The 22,282-nt window shown below is 41.2% G+C and overlaps 1 protein-coding gene across 1 annotated transcript in view; it reads left to right on the top strand.

Moving 5' to 3' along the window:
• The window catches only part of LOC113614820 (aromatase), a 47,889-nt gene that overhangs the window by 14,142 nt on the left and 11,465 nt on the right, over nt 1-22,282 (top strand). Inside the window, exons 2-4 of the mRNA XM_027096667.1 lie at nt 2,460-2,642; nt 8,433-8,583; nt 21,710-21,864. Coding sequence (XP_026952468.1) covers nt 2,498-2,642; nt 8,433-8,583; nt 21,710-21,864 — 451 coding nt within the window. The 5' untranslated portion in view covers nt 2,460-2,497. The remainder of the gene's footprint in view (nt 1-2,459; nt 2,643-8,432; nt 8,584-21,709; nt 21,865-22,282) is intronic.

Genomic DNA, 22,282 nt, shown 5'->3' with positions numbered 1-22,282 from the left:
AATGTTGGATTTTCAAATCCAACAAAGGTTAATCTTCAAAATATACAAAGAACACATATAATTCAACATCAAAAACACAAACAACCCAATTTTAAAATGGACAGAGGACCTGAATAGACATTTTTCCAAAGAAAACATACAGATGGCCAACAGGCACATGAAAAGATGCTCAACATCTCTAATAATCCAGGAAATACAAATCAAAATCACAATGAGATATCACCTCACACCAGTCAGAATGGCTATCATCAAAAAGAGAACAAATAAGTATTGGTGGGGATGTGGAGAAAAAGGAACGCTTGTGCACTGTTGGTGGGAATGTAAATTGTTGCAGCCACTATGGAAAAAAGTATGAGGGTTCCTCAAAAAATTAAAAATAGAAATACCTGTGACCCAGCAATTCCACTTCTGGGTATTTATGGAAGAAAATGAAAACACTAATTCAAAAAGATATATGCACCCATATGTTTATTGCTGAATTACTTACAATAGCCAAGATATGGAAGCAACCTAAGGGCTCATCAACAGATGAACGGATAAAGAAGATGTGGTGTGTGTGTGTGTGTGTGTGTGTGTGTGTGTGTGTAATGGAATACTACTCAGCCATAAAGAAGAATGAACTATTACCATTGGTGACAACATAGATGGACCTAGAGGGCATTATGCTAAGTGAAATAAGTTTGACAGAGAAACACAAATACTATATGATTTCACTTATATGCGGAATTTAAAAACCAAAACAAATGTAACGAAACAGAAAGAAAGTCATAGGTACAGAGAAAAGACAGGTGATTGCCAGAGGGGAGGGGTCTGGGGGAGGAAAAATATAGGTGAAGGAGATTAAGAGGTACAAGTAAGTGAATTATGGGTATGAAATGTACAGTGTGGGAATATAGTCAATAATTATGTAATATCTTTCTATGGTGACAAATAACAGCTAGATTTACCATGGTGATTATTTTGAAATGTATAAAAATATCAAATCACTATGCTGTGTACCAGAAACCAACATAGTGTTGTAGGTCAATTATACCTCAAAAACAAACAAACTCATAGAAAAAGAAATCAAACTTGTGGCTACCAGAGGCAGGGGGTGGAGGGATGCAGAATTAAATGAAGGTGGTGAAAAGGTACAAACTTCCGGTTATAAGATAAATAAGTACGAGGGATGATAAAGTACAATACAATAAAGATAACTGGGAGGGAGACACAAGAGGGAGGAGGAGATATGGGGATATATGTATACGTATAGCTGATTCACTTTGTTATAAAGCAGAAATTAACACACCATTGTAAAGCAATTATACGCCAATAAAGATGTTTAAAAAAAGATAATTAACACTGCTGCATCTTATATGTGATAATTGTTAAGAGAGTAAATCCTAAGTGTTCTCATTACAAGAAAAAAATTTTTTTTCTATTTCTTTAATGTTATATCTGTATGAGATGATGGATGCTCACTAAATCTATTTTGATAATCATTTCAGGATGTATGTAAGTCAAATCATTATGTTGTACACCTTAAACTTATACACTGCTGTATGTCAATTACATCTAAATAAAGCAGAAAAAAATATGCTTTCAAAAAAAAAAAAAAAAAAAAAAAAAGAAGAGAAAACCACATCAGAATCAGCAAATCAAACTGAAAAATGTCCTGCACAGGACACCAGCTGTTGTAGGGAGCTCGGTTGCTGAGTGGCACCTGAGCCTACTGCTGGTGGCATCTACTATGTCCTCTCTTTTCCTCCTGCTTCCCCACTTCTTTTTTCTTCCTCTCCTTTTATTCTTCCTCGCCTATTCTTCTTTCCTACTAACTCTGTCATAGGCCCATGTGCACTGCTTCATCAAGTCCATGGTGCAAGATTTAAGCTTCATCAAAGCCAATAAGAAAAGATTGTCCTGAGTGAATCATGTTGAATTCAACAGACAACCTGAGAATGCCTCAGTGATGCCCATGAAACACCTTCTTACTGAAGAAGCTTACCCTTTGGGGGAAGTAATTTTGAGCAAGGAAGAATATTGGGGAATGCTTTTTTAAAAAATTTATTTGGCTTGAAGGGAAAAAGATTGTCTAAACAAAATCTGCTGATGAAGTCATAGAATGACTCCACCTCTGGAATGAGCTTCATTTTCATGTATTTTGGTAAGAAATTTGGCTCTCAATTGGGAATTCAGTCACTCTACCCACTCAAGGGCAAGATGATAAGGTTCTATCAGACCAAGCGTCTAAACGAACCTGAGACTCTACCAAGGTCAGAAATGCTGCACTTCAAGCCAAAAGATCTGTCTTGGGCTTGCTTGTTTTGACTTGTAACTATAAATTTGTCTTGTCTAAGTGTCCAATCACATTACAAAACAGAACGCCCATCTCTACAGTACAGCATCCTCTGAAGTAAGAGGAGTCGTAAATGTACATTTTGGAGGATTCTCTAATTTTTCTGACCCTCTGATTTCCACAGGACTTTAAGTTGCTTCTCCTGAGTTCAAGCAACGCAAGATGGTTTTGGAAGTGCTGAACCCAAGGCATTATAACATCACCAGCATGGTGACCGAAGTTGCGCCTGTTGCCAGCATTGCAATCCTGCTGCTCACTGGCTTTCTTCTCTTGGTTTGGAATTATGAGGACACATCCTCAATACCAGGTAAGTCAGTCATTTATTTCTGTACCTAAGAAGATTGTTTTCTTGGGCTTTTGATCCATGAGGGTAAAGGAAATTTTGCAAAACGATGAAGAGCAAACTTGGGAAGATGGCTGAAGCCCACGGCACATAAGCAAATGAGGACTCAGGTGAAAAAATTTTAGCGAATTATCTGCACATGTTTATTGAAAACATTAAAACAATATCTTACATAACCCCTTCCAGTCTCCACTTTGCTTTGGTAGAATAGACTTGGCACTAGTATCCTTTAAAGTAAGTTTAAGATGGAGTGGAGCAAGGTAAAATTCCAGGATTGTTTTTTTATCTTTTGATTCAAATTCATTCCAGTTTTGCTCTAAAGGTGAAAAAGTCTCTGGAATGCCTTCTATACAGCTTTCTGTCTCCCTCCCACTTTACCTCATCCATGTCCTCTGCCCTCTCTCTTTTTTGAACTTATTCCTTCTCTTTATCCCATTCTTCATTTTTCTTTTATTCTTGGGCATGGTGGTGATGTTGGTGCTACCATGAGGGCTGGATGGGACCTGGACAGCGGGAGAAAATTGGGGACCACTATAGTTCCCTTGAAAACCTAAAAAAAACTTCCACAAGCTCTGTGGATCAATCAAAAGTAGAGTATAATATAATTATCCAGATAATTCCAGTAGAAACCCCATCACTCCACACTACCAGATTAACTCAGAATTCTCAGAAATATCAGACGGTTTTTTAGTTTTCAGGGAAAACTCCTCATAGCAGGCATCTGTCCCCAGTTCCATAAGATATCCATAAGATATCCGATAAGGCTTTATTTCAAGAGCAGAGTCATTACACACTTTCAAGCATCGTGGGCCTCTTCCCAGAGTGATGTCGAGTGGGAGTGTGGCACTGCTGCAAAGTGCCCTGGGTCTGGATTCTCTATCGTTTTCCAGAGAACTGACTGTCTCTCTGCCCAATTCAGCCTGGTATTTTAGTTTACTTTAAGGCCCAATGGAATGGAATGTTTAGTTTGTTTTGTTCTCTACTCCTGATGGGGGTCTGAAGGAAGACTGTTCCACAGTCTTTTAACTTGAACCCCTTCCCCACCACTGCTCCTTCCTCACTGGATTTCTCCTCCCCCAGTGGGCACCCAAGTCAGGGTCCATGAAAGGTGGAGGTGAGGGAGGAGGTATTTTTTAACAACTCCCCCCAGATGTTTATGTTGCAGGTGATGGTAGAACTCCCTTGGACCTTTGGGGAGGGGCAAACACAAGAACTGGCATCCTTGAAGCCCTGGACCAGGAGCCTAGGTGGTAGCTCACTCTGTCCACCACCTCTGGGCTGGGGACATCATGCTGTCATATACTGATAGTCTATGACACTATTACATAGTCCTGTGGTTCTCAGCCCTGCCTGAGGAGGATCCCCATGTGGGTTTTTGTTTTTTTAACATCTTCCCAGGTGGCTTTCCTGAGCATTCAGGGTTGAGAGCCACTGAATGGAGCCCAACCCGTTCATTTGACAGAAGGGGAAACTGAGCCTCAGAGAAGGGCTCTGCCTTGCCCAGGCAAACCATTGTGACAAGTACGAGTAACTGTGGAGTTCAAACTCCTCATTTCATGGGGGAGGGGTTAAAGCCACAGAAGGGAGATGGCTTGCCAGCATCTCAACTGGAAGGAAAGTGGCAATAGGGGGAGCAGGGGAACCACCAGGAAGACCTAAATCCCAGGTAGATGATCATTTTGCTACCAGGGAGCTTCTAGTTCCATGCTTTCCTTGGGAAAATGTGAGGTCTGGTCAGAACCTTCTAGCTCTAGAAACCTCTGGCCCAGGCTGAGATCCCGCGACTCCTGGTTGGGGAAGGGAAGGTGAGGACACTGGCCTTGCAGGATGGGTCTTGCTGACCAATACTTCTGAACTCCTTTTGCCAGATCCCTCCAATCACTGGCTCTCTGGATTCTTAGCTTTATACATATGGGGAATCTCAGGGTCAGTGAAGCCAAAGAGTTGAGAGGGTACAATGAGCCAAAGCCCTCTAGTAAGTTACAGTTTTCAAAGCAGTTTCACACCATTTTCTCTTGTGAACCTCTGGGCACTCTGGTGAGTTGAGTGTGTTGATGCCTATTTTACAGATGAAGAAACTGAGACTTAAAGAGGCTAGGTGTCCATAACTAGTAAGTGATGAAACTGGGACTCAAATCTAAGCTCCTGAGAGGCCCTGCATTATCAGGTGATGGGGACAGGGGGGTCGACGAGTGTGCAAAGGTGACACACACAGGCAGAGGACTTAGTGCCAGCGATGGCCGTGAGGGTTCGGAGAGGAAAGAATCATTCCTATTTGGGGGTTTTGTAAGCTTCAATTTGGGGAAACTGACCCAGTTCACTGGTCTCTGCCAGGACTACAGTTACCTGGCACCTGGCAGCTCTCCCTTCCCCAGTGATACAGGGCGATGCCCAACCTTGCACGTGGGTCCTCTCCCCCAGAGGCCCTCTCTGCCCTGGGCACCACATTCTTTATGGGAGCACTGGAAAAAAAGGACATGGCAATAGTCTCCTTTTGCTCATTAAAAATACAGAAAATGCACAAATAAACATGTCATCACAGACAGGACAAGAAGTAGGATGTTAGCAGCATCCTGGAAACTCTTCTTGTGCCTTTTCAATCATACCCTCTCTCATTTCCAGAAGTAAATAACCTTCTATTTCTTAACGATTGCTCCCCTGCTTTTTTTTTTTTTTTATAGATTTTTCACCTAATTTCATATTCCAAACAACATACTTTAGTTTTGCCTGGTTTTACATGCTTTAGCAATAGAATCCTACATTATTCTTCTGTCTTGCTTTTTTGCTCACCTTTTTGCCTGTGGGTTTCATCCAGGTTGTGGCATGCAGCTGCAGTTCATATGGTATGCAGTTATATGAACACCCCATGGTTTAATCTCCCATTCTACCGTTGATGGACATTTAGGGTGTCTCCAGCTTGGGGCTATTGTGAACAGTGCTGCTATGAACATTCCTGTGCACTGGATTCTCTAGGGTGTACACTCAGCATGGAACGTAACAGCTTCTTGATTAGGACAGAGGGTGGGAGGCCCCAGCTGTTGGCTTCACGGAGGCCATCTCTGCACAAAAATTCAGTGAAGTATTTACTGCTCCTCTGAGGGTGTGCAAGAGACTCCTGTACTCACACATGCCTAGATGAGCATTCCCAAATCTGAGAAGCAGAGAGCAGTGTAATGTGGACACAACCAGAGTATTTCCCTAATATTCTACCAAAATTTCTCCCCCGCCCAGAGCATTCTTCTCTCCAACAGGAAGGTATAAGATATACTCGTTAACTGAAAGGATCATATTGTGTGATAATTATTTGATTTTGTGCTTTTTTCACATTCCTTTTCCCTGCCCAGGATCTGATGGGGACCTAGTTATACTTACCATACCATCACGGGTCCCTAAGTTGGAGCTAGTGTCTATACCTAGTAAGATTTCAGGGTTTGTTGGATGAATTAAGTTGAAATACGATTGACTGCTGAAGACTCAAACTCTGATTCTCTTATGGTTAAAACACTCCGGTTCTCAGCCTTAGCAGAGTTCATCACAATCTCCCTTTTTCAATAGATACAGCTCTTCACTGTCATATTTTAAATTTGATTGGCGGTTTCCAAATACTAAGACTTTCCACATAGCAACAAACATTTAGATAAAACATGGAAAGTGCAGCCTTTCATTTGTATGTCTTTGTGCCTCATGGCCATAGTATATGAAGTAAATCTTTATTGAAAAAGTCTATTCCCAAATAGACTGGTGTTTGACTTCACATGGATTAAATGTATGAGATATAAGATATTTTTCCATTTTATCAAAATGTAAATACACCTAAAATATTCTAAATAAGGATGACATTTAAAACTTCATTCTTTACACATGTCTAATAAATTGTAAAAATTCATTCAGGAAACATTTATTGAGGATCTACAATGTTTCAAGCTGTAAATACAAAGTGTTTTGTTATTATGCATATTTGTATTGATAAAAGGTCAGTATGTCATTAAATTTTAAGGAAATATGTATACAATCAAATCAGCTTATTTCTTTTTGAGAACTCAATGAAATTAGTTTAATATAAAGTCAGTCATCTGACTATATAACTGTATAATGTAGTGTTATGAGAACAATCTTAAGATTAAGAACCCTTGATCCAAAGAACTCAAATTCTTATATTGGTGCTATAAACATTAACAAAGAACTTTAAAGACAAAAGAACCTGGTAGTATTTGTTACATTAATCCTGCTAACGCAAAGTTAAGGAGTAAACCCTGTTTGCCAAATTTGGGACTGAACTTCCACTTTAGATGAGTCATGCAAAAAGTCAGATTATCTAAGGAGTTCACTGGTGGCCTAATGGTTAGGATCCCTAGCTTTCACTGCCATGGCCCACATTCAGTCAGGGAACTGAGATCCTGCAAGCCATGCTGCACAGCCAAAGAAAACAAAACAAAACAAAAATTTAGATTATCTAAATTATTATAGCTCTGTACTGTCTCAGACAGTTGTGTGAGTTTTGGCTCCAGGACTATTTCACTGACAGAATGGAATTAAAGGAGTAAGATACAGAAATGGTATAACTTTACAATGAAACTCCTAAAACCATTCCAACAAGCTTCTGACGAACTTTTCACCACCACCACTAAAATCAAGCTACCAAGTTTGTTCTCTGATACAAGCAACAGCAACTCCCCTGGCTGCTCACCAGATTCACAGTCTTCACAATTCTGTCATCATCTGCGTCAGCAAGGGTGTAAGGGCCACGGCTCTTCACTAAAACCACATCACTGGACTCAGACTCTGGTCTAGACACAGATCAGACACACTGCCTCATTCTTCAGTGCTTAGCTTTATTTAGTCTAATGAGATTTAGCTTAAGATTCTCTTCTTAAACCAAATCCTTTTTTAAGGAAATAAAAAAGGAATGCATGCTTTTTATTTTTTAAACCCCACATTTGTTTACTTATTTATTTTTAGCTGTGTTGGGTCTTCGTTTCTGTGCGAGGGCTTTCTCTAGTTGTGGCAAGCGGGGGCCACTCTTCATCGCAACATGCGGGCCTCTCACTATCACGGCCTCTCTTGTTGCAGAGCACAGGCTCCAGATGCACAGGCTCAGTAGTTGTGGCTCACGGGCCTAGTTGCTCCGCGGCATGTGGGATCCTCCCAGACCAGGGCTCGAACCCGTGTTCCCTGCATTAGCAGGCAGATTCTCAACCACTGTGCCACCAGGGAAGCCCCAGGAATGCATGCTTTTTGTTTGGACATTGTCTTTGCAGGCCATGTTTCTCACAGTTAAAAAGATGACACCAAAACCACAAATTAACTCAAATCCACCCACTCCATTGACTGGTGCTTTCAAACCCAGTTTTCAGACAAAACTAGCAGCCAGACAGATCTGTCAACTTGTCACTTGTCCTGGCTTCCATGCCTGTTACCAGAGGGACTGATCGACTTGTATTTGAAACCCATAGACACCGTTTAACACAGCAAGAATAGACTAGACACCTATTCCAGTTTGTTCAGACAGAAGTGATTGAGACCAAATGGAACTGGTGTGGTGTCAACTGGACAACTTTTTACTCATAGAGCTGTGAAGAGCCTCATGTTAACTTGTGTTGTGGTTTTAATCATTTTGTGTACGTGATTCACCTCTATACATCAGAAGATGTAAAAGGACATGTAGACATAAAGGAATAAGAACAACAGTAATTTAAAGTACTTTGTCTTTTTGGTGCTACGGAAATACTGATTGTAATCTGATGACTTTCCTAGGTCCTGGCTATTTTCTGGGAATTGGGCCCCTCATTTCCCACTGCAGGTTCCTCTGGATGGGGATCGGCAGTACCTGCAATTACTACAACAAGACGTATGGTGAATTCGTGAGAGTCTGGATATGTGGAGAGGAAACCCTCATTATTAGCAAGTAAGTCTGTTAATAATCAGTGACATATTTTAAAAATCAAGGCTGGGATATTTCCTATTAAAAATCAAACTTATTTTGATATTTTGCCATCTTTGTTTCCAAAGTTATGTTTTCATTACTTAAATAAAGGTGAGTGATTCCCAGGTAAAAATCTAACATTTGAGACAAGTAGAATAATTGGGTCTTGTTTGAAGCCAGAGGTACATATAAAGAACTCTGGGAAGACTGAAAATTATTCAAAATCTCTCTGAGCAGTGAATGTGGAAACTTAGAATACAGGTGATTTGGTTCTGACAAAACACACTTGAGGGAGAGGTATTATCTTTTATGCTTTCCTATTTCCTAAGATTTTGGTCTTAGCTGTACAAGTAAGCATCAAAACAAACAAACAAGCAATAATAGCAACAACAACAAAAAACACCTGAGGGAAAAAATTCTGACTGTATCAATTCGCTGATGTGTTTCTAATGCCAGGCTACTGAGAAACTCTGGGAGGATAGACAGCAGATGAAGAAGCCATTCATACTCTGCTCTCCTATTGGTGACTGTGTGCCAGGGTCCTTGCTGAGTGATTTTATATAAATTAGGAACAATATTGCCTATTAAAAGAAATGGTATTCTCCTGCTCCCCATACACTTAATATTTTCCAGATAACTTTAGCAGACTGAATTTACTCCAGGGTTAACAAAATACGCATTGACTAAAGAACTAGCTTTGTGAAATATTAGTTTTCTTACTGATTGATCATGGAAAATGAAGAGTTTATAAGAGAGCACATATCATAGATGTTCAGCTATCTTTGCTAGATTTTTAGCAAAGCTATCTGCCAAAATGTCTCATTAATGAGTTTTTACATTTATAATCCCTGACAGAGATTTACCCACAAACTAAGACTGACCAGGGTGTTTTACTGATTTATTAGAATTGTTTCTTCAGATACACAGACTATTGCCCAGAAGTAAGTGAAGCATTTCTGGAAACTGCATTGATTTTTTTTTCAGGCCATGATGATATACATCATTTTTGAAACTACCATGGTGAACTCAAAGCCCAATTCTTTGAACCAAATACTTGAAAGAAGGGAGCAGGGGAGAAAAAACATGTTATCCTTCCAAATATTTCTACCTATCCAAGAATGTTATTTTCAACCAAACTAATATCTCGGTTTTTGCCTGGTTTTTTTTTTTCATTTCACTCAGTTTGGTGGTGTAAAATTTTGAAGAGTAGCTAAGGCAGACCGTGTTACACATCTAACCATAAATGGCTTCAGGTGGAAATGTCATTTCATTGGGTTCACAGTGAAACACCCCAGTGCAGCAGTTCTCAGACGGTGGCCCCCAACCAGCAGCATCCACGTATCTGGGAACTTGTGAGAAATGCCCATCCTTGGGTCCCACCCTGACCCACTAAATAAGAAAATCTGGGGGCGGGGCCCAGCGATCTGTTTCCACGAGCCCTCCAGGTGATTCTGAGGCACACTCCAGTTTCAGATCCACTGCTCTAATGGCAAGGCCAGAGTTACTCTTGGATTTTACTTCTCTTGGTCTATGGAGCTCTGCCTAGCCAAATTTAAGTGAATTTGATATGCTCTCATTTTCAAAATCAACACTTTACTCACTTGTGCAACTGACTAGAGCCTCAAAAATGTCCTGGAACAGATGGCGATTGGGCTTGGAGGACTGGGACACTGCCTTCTGCTCTTTGATCCCCCAGCACAGCAAGTTGCCTTCCAGCCCTCCTCAAGTCAGTGTCTGCCTTCCCTGTCACCCCTTTCCCTCAGATACAGGCAAAGGGACCTGCAGGATATTCATCTAAAAGGATCACGCCTGCAGCTCAGTATCTAGAGCAGCGCTTCTCACCCGGGCTGCACATTAAAGTCACCCAGGGAGCTGTTCAAAACCCCACTGCCCAGGCCACAACCCAACTGTTAGAGTCTCTTGATGGGGTAGACCCAGGCATCGGTAGTGTTTAGAGCCCCAGGTGATTCCAATGTGCTGCAGAGCTTGAGGGAGGAGAGAAAGTAAGAAGCTTCTGGGGCAGGGGGCCTTTCCCTGGGGTTGGGGAAACACCTAAGCAGGTTGGAGGGGTTTTGTGTAACTTTCTTACCCCTAAGTGTAGCTCAGGTGCTGGGAGTGCAAGACTAGACCTGGAGGGAAGAATGAAGCATGTGAGAAAGGACCAGAGGACCAGCACAGAAATTGCTCTTAGACACTAGGCACTTAGATCACCAGATAAATTCCCAGGAACCCCAAAGGCAATTCCTGAAACAGGACCCTCGTTACAGCACAGGTGGCATCTGATCACTCTGCTATCTTAGTTAGGGAAGTGACCTTAGCCACCCTGACAGGGTCAGGTGCTGATTCACGCTGAGGACCTGGACAACAACCCACCCTGCCCTTCCCCCAGCTCTCCCAGTTCTTTCCCTGTTCTGTCCTCATAGGCTTTTCTCTGGTTGGAGTCTGTGTTCTCTATAATTGCCTCTGAGCCGCTCAATTTTGTTGTTAAGCGCTGAGCTCCCCGCGGGAATAGGACATGTTTGTCCCCATCTCCTTCCCTTGTCTGCTCTTCAGGTCCTTCCAGAACTACCGGTACCTCTTGAAAAGACTCCATTGGACCTCAGAAAGCCTTTTCTTTTTCTTTGAATAGTTTGCCAGATTTTTTCTCTTTTGAAAAGTTTGACATCTGTAGTCATTACAACTGTGCTGAGATTATGCCCCAACTTTCAAGTCAGCCGAGTTCTGAAGTCGGGGGAGCTGCAGAACTTCGGGGGGCGGGACGTCAGGCACAAGTGCTGCCGGGATTCTGCCCGAGCAACTGGGCGCTCTGGGAGCAGCTCCATCTGATCATCTTAAAGTGCGTAAAGTGTGCAAGATTCCCAGGCGGGGATGCTCTAAATTACTGAGGGTCTACAGACGTTACGCATGATACTTTATGTCGTGTGTATGTATTAGTGTTTGTAATAGTATCAAAAAGGAGAATGTGGGTAGCATCCATAAAGGGGAGATAGAACTTAGCATGCTAACTGGGGTCAAATTCGCACATCAGTTAGCCATTTAAATACTAATTATTGTTATAGTATTTGTATACCTGTTTTAATCATGTATAAATTTACAGGGAATTCATTCATTTATTTTGTAAGCATCCACTATTGAGAATTTATACTAAGCACTGGATGATCCTAATCTATCATAGTCATTATTGGCTCTCCATTAATTCATTAAATAAACATTTATTAAGAACTTATTATGTACAACAGGTTATCATGAACAAATCAGCCCCAAATCCCTGCCCTTGTAGAGGAATATATTGCTACAGTGTTAATACACCGACAATAAAAGGGTAAAACATAGTATAGCAGTAGGATGAATGACTGTCTTGGTTTACTTGGGACCAGAGGATTTCCCACGTTGTGGGATTTTTAATCTAAAACTCAGATAGACCAGGATGGTTGTCCACACTATTAGCAGGTAGATATGGGCTATACAGAAGATAAGGTGGGTGGAGCAACTTTGCGATGGGGAGAAATCAGGATTCCATTTCAGATATTTTGACTTGACTTGCTTAGTACCGCCGAACGGGAAGTTAAGAAGGAAGGTCAGAAACTAGCAAAGGAGGGTGAGGAGAGCCACACAGAGAAGGGAAAACCAGGAGAGTGTGGTGGTCTGAAAGCCAGGCGAGAATGCATGTCAGGGAGGATGGAATTGTCAACTCTCCAGATAGTGCCACATGACTGGACGGAGATGTGAGCATTGCATTTAGCACCAGGGAGGTCATGGGTGACCTTGATAAGGGCAGTTTCAATGGAGTTCTGGGGGCAAAAGTCTGACCACTGTAGAGAATGGGGAGAGAAGAATTGGAGGCAGCAGGTACAGACACTCTTTTGCCATAAAGGAGGCAGAGAAATGGAACAGAGCTGAAAGGGATGTTTGGTCCAAGGAGTTTTTATTCGTTAAGATACAAGATATTATGACATGTGTGTTTTAATGGGAATGATGAGTTACAGACGAAAGTGTTGATGCAGCAGACAGGAGGAGTGTGCCAGGTGAGATGACAAGGGGGTCCAGGTAACAAGTGGATGCGGCCTTGAAAAGGGACCTGGAAGTTCACCCACAGTAACAGGAGGGAAGGTTGAATATATGGGCACTGATCCTGGTGGTTGGACTTGCAGAGGTTCCAGTTGCTTCTGTTTTCTCAATAAAATAGGAAATGAAGTCTGTAGTTGAAATAAAGGTGAGAAGTACAACACTGGGGGACAGAGGAGACAGGATATAACAGTCATCCAGGAAAGTGAGAGAGTGACTGGACTTGGGAAATGTAGTAGAATTGCCAGCTGCACTAAGGGCTCACTTGAATTTAACTGAGACCTGCCAGTGTGTGTGTGTGTGTGTGTGTGTGTGTGTGTTTGTGTGTCCATGTGCATGTATGGTTTTTTCCCTGGCCCCATTCAACTGCCAGGTGCAAGCACAGAGTAAGCTAAACTGAGAGCTGGATTTAGCCAGGGTTGAGGTTTTACCAGGCAACTAGGACAAAGTAAGCAGAGGGTCAAGGGACTTGAGGATGCATGGAAGGGAGAGACTCTAATGATCGACAAGAAAATATTTTTCCAACTTTCTAGTAAGAAAAGTTCAAATGAACAGGAAAGTTAGAAGAGCAGTCCTCCCCCCTTTTTCCCCATGACCTTGACCTTCTGAAAAGACCACATCAGTTGCCTTACAGGATGTCCCACATTCCAAATCTCTCTTACTGTCTCATTATGGTGTCATTGAACATATTCTTCTATTCCCGGTATTGCTTATAAACTGAACACTAGGTCTATAGGCTCTATTCGATTCAGGTTAATTGTTGTGTAATAATACGTTCCTGTTAGTCCTAGGCACTTCACATTGCATCACATCAAGAGACCAGGGAAGGTGTTCCCATATTAGAGATACTAAATTTGGTCAGCTTAGGGTGGTAACAGTCAGATCTCTCTGTTACAAAGATTCTTTTTCTCTTGCAGAGACCTCAGTATCAAACCTGGGTAAGGATATTAGAGGGCAAAGGACAGGGAAAATGTGGTAAGATTGATGGAGTGTAAGTCACAAGCACAGAACAGGTCTACACAAGGCAAGTGTTTATAAAATTTTGGTACCAAATATTCCATTGATTGTCTCCCTTGTATTCCTAGTACTCATCAATCTTGAATCTGACCACAGGTGTCTGAGTTCTTTAAACTCAGAATGGGAGGGTGGCTTTTTCTTTACCACCTAAGGACTTACTTCCTGGCTACTTTTCATTTTGAAGAGACAATACGTTTGCCATCGTTGGAAATGTCTTTTGACCTCAGTCACATTTCAAGAAGAATAATGACCCCCAGGGATCAGGCATCTTATACTACCCACTGTTCCTTCTGAGCCTGGGAACTCACTTGGTCTCTCCTCAGTGGTAAGAAGTCCTCACTCTCCCAGTCAGTCAGTCAGTCAGTCAGTCAGTCAATGTAACATCTCCCTCACCTGGTGTTACAGGCCGGCCCGTATTGTGGGAAGGAGATCTCTAGTGTTCTCCTGAATATCAGGGAGCTCTGGACTGGCATCCCTAGTTCATCACCAACCTTCCCTTCTTCACTTTCCTGATTTACTCCAGTTAGATAAAACCTACTTTTCATAAGTGATCTTGTTTTAAATTGCTTGTTCTTAGTCACACTTGGCTTGCTGTGTATATCACTTCTGTCTTGCCTATTTTGTTCTTTGCCAAGTCAGAGCCTCTGTCTCAGGATAACTGAGATGTTGGCGCCCCCAAAAGAACACATCGATTTTAAATGGTAGCTCTTTATTAACTAACATTTAACTTAGTTTAAATTTGGGTTCAAGTTTTTAATTGACCAGTAATTCCTCAAAACATATGGACAGACCAATGTGTTTTATGATATACTCAAAAGCTCTAAAGGTCAGAGCAGAAAAATAGTATTCTGTTTGTCAACTAATCACTTAAAATTTATAGATCTGAGTTTGTGAGTAAAGAGTATACAAATTACTTACTTTCTGCTTTAATTATAGAATGAGGTAGTGGAAGGTAAGAAAGCTAGAGGCCTGAAATCTATTAATTAATAAGAATTTCAGTCTTTTGTATGCATGATGTTTCCATACAGGACAAAAGTTTGGCTAGTTGGTCAAATTAATTCCCTGGAATACAAATAGAAGCATCTGGATTTTTGTTTTTTGCTTTTATAGTTGCTAGGAAGATAAAAACTTGTCCAAAACTTAGGGTAATTTGAATATTATCTGGAATTATATCAAAAGTATATTTGACTTAGTAGAAAGTATTTTGATTTGAAAATAAGATTTTCTTCCTGAAATATATATCAAGTAAATAATTTATTCATATAATAATTCTGTCTTCATTTCACAGAACTGCCATTATTTCAGGGCCTTTCTTTTAAAGTTTAAATGGGACCTTGGAATCCATCACAAATGTGTGGGTTTGGCTAGTACTTAGCCCACAGCATTAGCTACTCAGCCAGAGCTGAGCTCTTTTAGCCCAGGGTCTCCTATGGCAATATGTCCTCACAGGCATTAACTGAACAACCTCATTAAGGCAAAGTCATCCGTTTAGGAGCCAGTTGCAATTTGGATAGAGAGGAGCTAGTGAGAAGATGGCCACCCTAGCCCAGTGCAAGAACAGTTATGTAGGTTATAGTAGCTACTCCCCATCTTTGAGGGTTATGTGTTCAGAAGACACCCATAGTAGGAGAATTTGCAGTTGAGAAACAGAATTTTAGTACAGAAGTGGCGAGGAAGAACAAAGGTTGTAGTGAACACAAGAAAACGTGTACAATATTTACTTCACCAAAATAAGAGAAAAAATAACAACTAAAATAAAGCTAACACCAGAAATATGTTATGCATCTTGAATTTGCACAATTGAGCACTGTGCAATTCCTTCCATCTTCTATCCCCTGCACACCAGATTCTCCCTCATTTGCAGTTATCAAAAAGATATTTATAAATATATTTTACTTTCCTGCTGTAATGTACATATTTTCTGTTTATTCCTCTGCCCAAATGTTTGGTTCCTTTCTGATGTCATGATTTGTGTCTCTGAACTCCACTCTGGCCTTGGAGACATGGGATAATGGGTAATCCTCATGTGGGAAAGTTCTGGAAGATCTATTTTAACTTCCCTAGCAGACCTGAGCAGGTTAGCTCTCGAGCCCCGAAGTTAAGGGTTCAATCACTTTAGCTCTGCCTATGGCAGCTCCTCGCCAGAGCACACAGGATGGGCAACTTTTATATACTTTCTGGCTCCTGCCCTGTAAACATGGCCAAAACACAGACTAATGCATTGGCTTTCTTCATGTCTCCTGTAGCTGCACTGCAGAAAACCTCTACTCCTTCTCTGCTCTCCACTCTTTTTAATTCCCAAACTCCACTTCCTTTTTCTGATTATCTCCAAGAAAAATGCCTATCAATTTAAAGCTACTCGAGTGGAAATTTTTTGAAGTTGCAGAACTGCCATGCTTACATGTTACTAGGGGGAATTTGCACTTGGCCGTGTGGTCCATGTATAAACACTATGACATAAACCCTGTAATCTGAAGAGCCTGTTGTCCTGCCCCACAGAGGAGTCTGGATAACGTGCTTGGAAGAGCTTTGCCAGCATGGGGAGGTGGAGGGTGATACATGAGACCTTGTCTGTGCCTGAGCACAAACCCTGTGGTCCTATTGTCTACTCAGCAGCAGAGTCAGTCGAGGGCCCCACACCTCAGAGGTGGCATTACCAGGATCATAGGTAAAAAGGCTGGAACTTGGAGGGAGGTGGCTGAGACATGACTTCTCTTTCCTCCCTCCCTCACCGTATCTAGGTGCCCCTGTGGGTAAGGATTTTGGGGTGGCTGTCTGCACCTCCTTCTGCCCTGGTCTGTCTGCCGTGTATCCTCACTGAACTGACCTTCCTCGTTACCTTTAGATAATCTCGTTTGATTTCTCCAAGGGGTGTTTGGTCTTCAGTCTTCGCCTATAATACAAACAACTGGCACTTATGAAAAAAATGGACATACAAACACCACATGTCCTGCTTATATCTTCCTATGCTCTGATAAACTCCATCCCGTCTGTGTTCATACCCCCTCCATCTCACTCATCATAAGGAGGGTCAACCACATAGCTTATTAACAAGGACATTTTGACTTCCAGCTTCCTGAGCCGTGCTCATCATGGTCACAGACACCACTGAGCCCTCACCCAGGTAGCCTGCTTCTGTCTAGGCCCTGCATGAACCTTTTCCAACCTCAGCCCCTTTCCACAGGAAATGCAGTCACCTGCAGAATTTCTTAATTTTTCTCTTGGTAGATGAAAATTAGTTTATACCACCCACACTTGATTCTTAACTTCATGAGTTCCCAACAGACATTCTTTTCTTCTAAAGTCCCTCTTTTACTGAGCAGTGAATGAGGAGTCTCTCTCCTCCCCAAATCCTCATAAACATAGGTTCATCTCAGCTGTTTCCTCTCAAGCCTTCCCTGTGCTGCTTGCATCCACTATCTAATAAACCCACCCCACCTTTTATCCTGAAGAGAATAACTATCCATTTATGCTTTCAACTATTTTAAAATATTATTCATTAATTTTATTCAAGGCATATTTATCACGTATGTACATTGGCAGATCTAGTAAAAGTAAGCAAAATAAACAATGTGAAATCAGGGGCTTTTATAATTATTAGCATTTCTACATTTTACAGTAGCTTATAATATAGGTGTTATTATTTGTGTCAGTATTGAAAATAAAGGGAATAAATGTTTTCCCCAATGTCATATATATGGTAACTATTGAGGTCAGGATGCAGACCCATATCTTTTGGGGGTGTTTTTGAGTTTAGTCTTTTTAAAATTTTTTATTGAAGTAGAGTTGATTTACAATGTTTTGTTAGTTTCAGGTGTACAGCACAGTGATTCAGTTACATACATATATATATATATATATAGATATACATATATTTTTTTTTGTGTTTTTTTTTTTTCAGATTCTTTTTCCTTATAGGTTATTACAAAATACTGAGTATAGTTCCCCATGCTATACGGTAAGTCCTTGATGGCTATCTATCTCATATACAGTAGTGTGTATATATTAATCTCAACCCTCTTTCGCCTTTGGTAACTGTATGTTTGTTTTCTATGTCTGCGAGTATCTTTCTGTTTTGTAAATAAGTTCATTTGTATCTTTTTTTTTTTAGATTCCACATATAAGCGATATCATATATTTTTGTCTGACTTACTTCACTTACTATGATAATCTCTAGCTCCATCCATGTTGCTGCAAATGGCATTATTTCATTCTTTTTAATGGCTGAGTAATATTCCATTGCATATATGTACCACATCTTCTTTAACCATTCATCTGATGATGGACATTTAGGTTGCTTCCATGTCTTGGCTATTGTAAATAGTGCTGCTGTGAAAACTGGGGTGCATGTATCTTTTCCAATTATAGTTTTCTCTGGACATATGTCCAGGAGTGGGATTGCTGGATCATATGGTGCCTCGATTTTTAGGTTTTAAAGGAAACTCCATACTGTTTTCCATAGTGGCTGCACCAATTTACATTCCCACCAACAGTGTAGGAGGGTTCCTTTTCCTTCACACCTTCTCCAGCATTTGTTATTTGCAGACTTTTTAATGATGGCCATTCTGACTGGTGTGAGGTGATACCTCACTGAAGTTTTGATTTGCAGTTCTCTAATAATTAGCAATGTTGAGCATTTTTTCATGTGCCTGTTGGCCATCTGTATGTCTTCTCTGGAGAAATGTCTATTTAGCTCATCTGCCCATTTTTTGATTGGGTTTTTTAAATTGAATTGTATGAGCTGTTTGTATATTTTGTAAATTAATCCCTTGTCAGTCGCATCATTTGCAAATATTATCTCCCATTCTGTAGGTTGTCTTTTTGTTTTGTTTATGGTTTCCTTTCCTGTGCAAAAGCTTTTAAGTTCAATTAGGTCCCGTTTATCTTTTTTAATTTATTTACTTTTAAAAATTTTTGGCTGCTTTGGGTCTTTGTTGCTGCGCGTGGGCTTTCTCTAGTTGGGGCGAGCAGGAGCTACTCTTCATTGCTGTGTGCAGGCTTCTCATTGCGGTGGTTTCTCTTGTTGCAGAGCATGGGCTCTAAGCGCGTGGGCTTCTGTATTTGCAGCACGCGAGCTCAGTAGTTGTCACTTGCAGGCTATAGGCGCGCAAGCTCAGTAGTTGTGGCGCACAGGCTTAGTTGCTCCGTGGCATGTGGTATCTTCCTGGACCAAGGCTCGAACCCATGTCCCTTGCATTGGCAGGTGGATTCTTAACCACTGTGCCACCAGGGAAGTCCGGTCCCATTTATTTTTGTTTTTATTTCCATTAATCTAGGAGACATATCTAAAAAGATATTGCTGCAATTTATGTCAAAGAGTGACCTCCCTGTGTTTCCCTCTAGGAGTTTTATAGTATCCGGTCATACATTTAGGTATTTAATCCATTTTGAGTTTATTTTTGTATATGGTGTTAGAGAATGTTTTAATTTCATTCTTCTACATATAGCTGTCCAGTTTTCCCAGCACCACTTATTGAAGAAACTGTCTTTTCTCCATTGTATACTCTTGCCTCCTTTCTCATAGATTAATTGACCATAGGTGCGTGGGTTTATTTCTGGGCATTCTATCCTGTTCCATTGATCTATATTATTGTTTTTGTACCAGTACCATACTATTTTGATTACTGTTAACTCTGTAGTATAAACTGAAGTCAGGGAGCCTGATTCCTCCAGCTCCGTTTTCCTTTCTTAAGATTGCTTTGGCTATTCAGGGTCTTTTGTGTTTCCACACAAATTTAAATTGTTTTCATTCTAGTTCTGTGAAAAATGCCATTGATAATTTGCCATTGCAATGAATCTGTAGATTGCCTTGGGTAGTATAGTCATTTTAACAATATTGATTCTTCCAGTCCAAGAACACAGTATAACTTTCCATCCATTTGTGTCGTCTTCAATTTCTTTCATCAGTGTCAGTGTCTTAATAGTTTTCAGAGTACAGATCTTCTGCCTCCTTAGGTAGGTTTATTCCAGGTATTTTATTCTTATTGATGTGATGGTAAATGACTTTTTTCCTTAATTTCTTTTTCTGATCTTTCGTTGTTTGTGTATTTTTGCAATATCTACAAATCAATCAGTGTGACATACCACACTAACAAACTGAAGAATAAAAATCATATGATGGGCTTCCCTGGTGGTGCAGTGGTTAAGAATCCACCTGCCAATGCAGGGGACATGGGTTCGAGCCCTGGTCTCGGAAGATCCCACATGCCGCGGAGCAACTAAGCCCATGTGCCACAACTACTGAGCCTGTGCTCTATAGCCCGAGAGCCACAACTCCTGAAGCCTGCACAACTAGACCCTGTGCTCCACGACAAGGAAGCCACCACAATGAGAAGCCTGCGCACCACAACAAAGAGTAGCCCCCGCTCGCCGCAACTAGAGAAAGCCCGCGCAGAGCAATGAAGACCCAACGCAGCCAAAAATAAATAAAAATAAAATAAAATAAATAAAACATTTAAAAAAGTATTAAAAAATCATATGATCATCTCAATAGATGCAGAAAAAGTTTTTGATAAAAATTAACATCCATTTATGAAAAAAACTCATCAGAAAGTGGGCATAGAGGGAATCTACCTCAACATAATAAAGGCCATATATGATAAACACAAAGCTAACATCATACTCAATGGTGAAAAGCTGAAAGCATTTCCTCTAAGATCAGGAACAAGACAAGGATGCCCACTCACCACTTTTATTCCACAAAGTTGTGGAAATCCTAGCCACAGCAATCGAAGAAGGAAAAGAAATAAAAGGAATACAAACTGGAAAGAAGTAAAACCGTTACTGTTTGCAGATGACATGATACTATACATAGAAAACCCTATCCTTTCAATTATCCAAATTATCCACTCTTCCTTCAAATGCCGTAGCCTTACTTATAAGCAGTCTTAATAAAACATCTTTGCACCAAAGTGAGCTCCTCTGCAGAAGAATTCTGTACCACTGTCCTAAAAAGACAATATTCTCTTCAAACATAGAGGCCCCATGACGTCTTCAGCTAGGATTTTACAACATGTTATAATGCTCATTGCCTTATCGTGCCCCAATTAGAGTAGGATTTGGGGCAGGAAGCAAGACCTGAAGGAGGACATGGGTGGGGAGGGGCTGCCTGCTCCTTCCTAGTTGCTCTGAAGACCCAGCTCAGGCCTTAAGAGCCAGGCCTGGGGGTGGGAATAGAGGGCAGAGCGGTGGAAGAGGAACCAGGAAGTTCAAGGAAGCCTGGGTTCCTGGCAAGGTCCCAGGGTTGCCACAGCAAGGGCTATCTAATGGCTCAGCGTGTCCTATGTCCTGGGAGAACTCTGTGACCCTGGAGACCTTGATGAATCATGATGGACGCAGAGCCCCAAGACAGCTGCTGTCACCACCAGAGAGAGCCTTCCAGGCCAGCCCAGCCAGCCAAGCCCAGGGCCAGAGGTGCCCAGGAGATGTCCTTCAGTCCTATAATGATACTCCCCTGGAGGGGCCAGGCCTGATTAGGGTCTCTGGGGGACGGGTGGTACAAGGCAGAACTGCTGCTTCCAAAACTAAAGAGGTAAGACTTCAGGTATTCCAGCAACTTCCAATTATGAGGCTCACTTCTGCATGGGGAGCACTGTCTGGAGAGGGACTGCTTGGAGGCTGGAGGCTCTCAGGAATATGGTGGTGTGGAGGGTTCAGTTTCTTACAGGCTTGCAGCTCTGACCACAGTAGTGGGTAATATTTTAGAGACTAGGAGTTAAAAAGAAGGGGAAATAACGAATAACTGTGCGTGCGTGTGTGTGTGTGTGTGTGTGTGTGTGCGCGCGCGCGCGTGTGTGTGTATTGATCTTTAGTGATGCTCAAACAGGGAGCTAGTAGGTAGAAATGTTTCAACTGCCGAAGGAGGTTCTTGTGCTAACACAGGTGCTTATTTAATCTGAACACTAGAATTTATGCATTTTGTCAAGATCAACATGCATTTGCTATGAGAGCCAACTGGTAGTCAAACTCATTACCGTGAGTTCTCTGGACCCTTAAAAATCAACACCAAGGTTTGCTTTCTCTGCAGGTCTTCGAGTATGTTCCACATAATGAAGCACAGTCACTACACATCCCGATTCGGCAGCAAACTTGGGTTGCAGTGCATCGGTATGCATGAGAAAGGCATCATATTTAACAATAATCCAGCACTCTGGAAAGCCGTTCGACCTTTCTTTACAAAAGGTATTCAGGTGCTGGGTATAGTCTGCTCTTCTGTCTACGAATATGCCTGTCTTAAAATCATTTTTAACTTCTGCTTCTTCACAGTTTTGAAATAATAAGAGCTAACATTCATTATACATGTACTACATAGTAGGCACTGTTTTAAACACTTGATACTTTAATCCCACAGCAACCCCGTGTGGTGAATACTCTTATCACTTACATTTTACAAATGAGAAAACTGAAGGATAAAGAGGTTAAGTACCTTACCCAATTTCTACCATTAGTAAATGGTAGCAAAGAAGACAACCCCAGAACCCACATATTTAACCACTTCAATTTTGTTCTTTCTGTTTTTACATCCATTTCATGGATGTAAAAAAGAATTAGCACTCTATATACTTAAGGTCACTTCAATTAGCGTGTATGTCAATTAGTG

This window comes from Aethalodelphis obliquidens, unplaced genomic scaffold, assembly GCF_003676395.1.
Source record: "Aethalodelphis obliquidens isolate GAN/ISIS:26980383/991018 unplaced genomic scaffold, ASM367639v1 scaffold105, whole genome shotgun sequence".
Classification (NCBI taxonomy): Eukaryota; Metazoa; Chordata; class Mammalia; order Artiodactyla; family Delphinidae; genus Aethalodelphis; species Aethalodelphis obliquidens.
The sequence above is the reverse complement of the archived record's forward strand: the minus strand, read 5'-3'. Positions and strand labels throughout refer to the sequence as shown.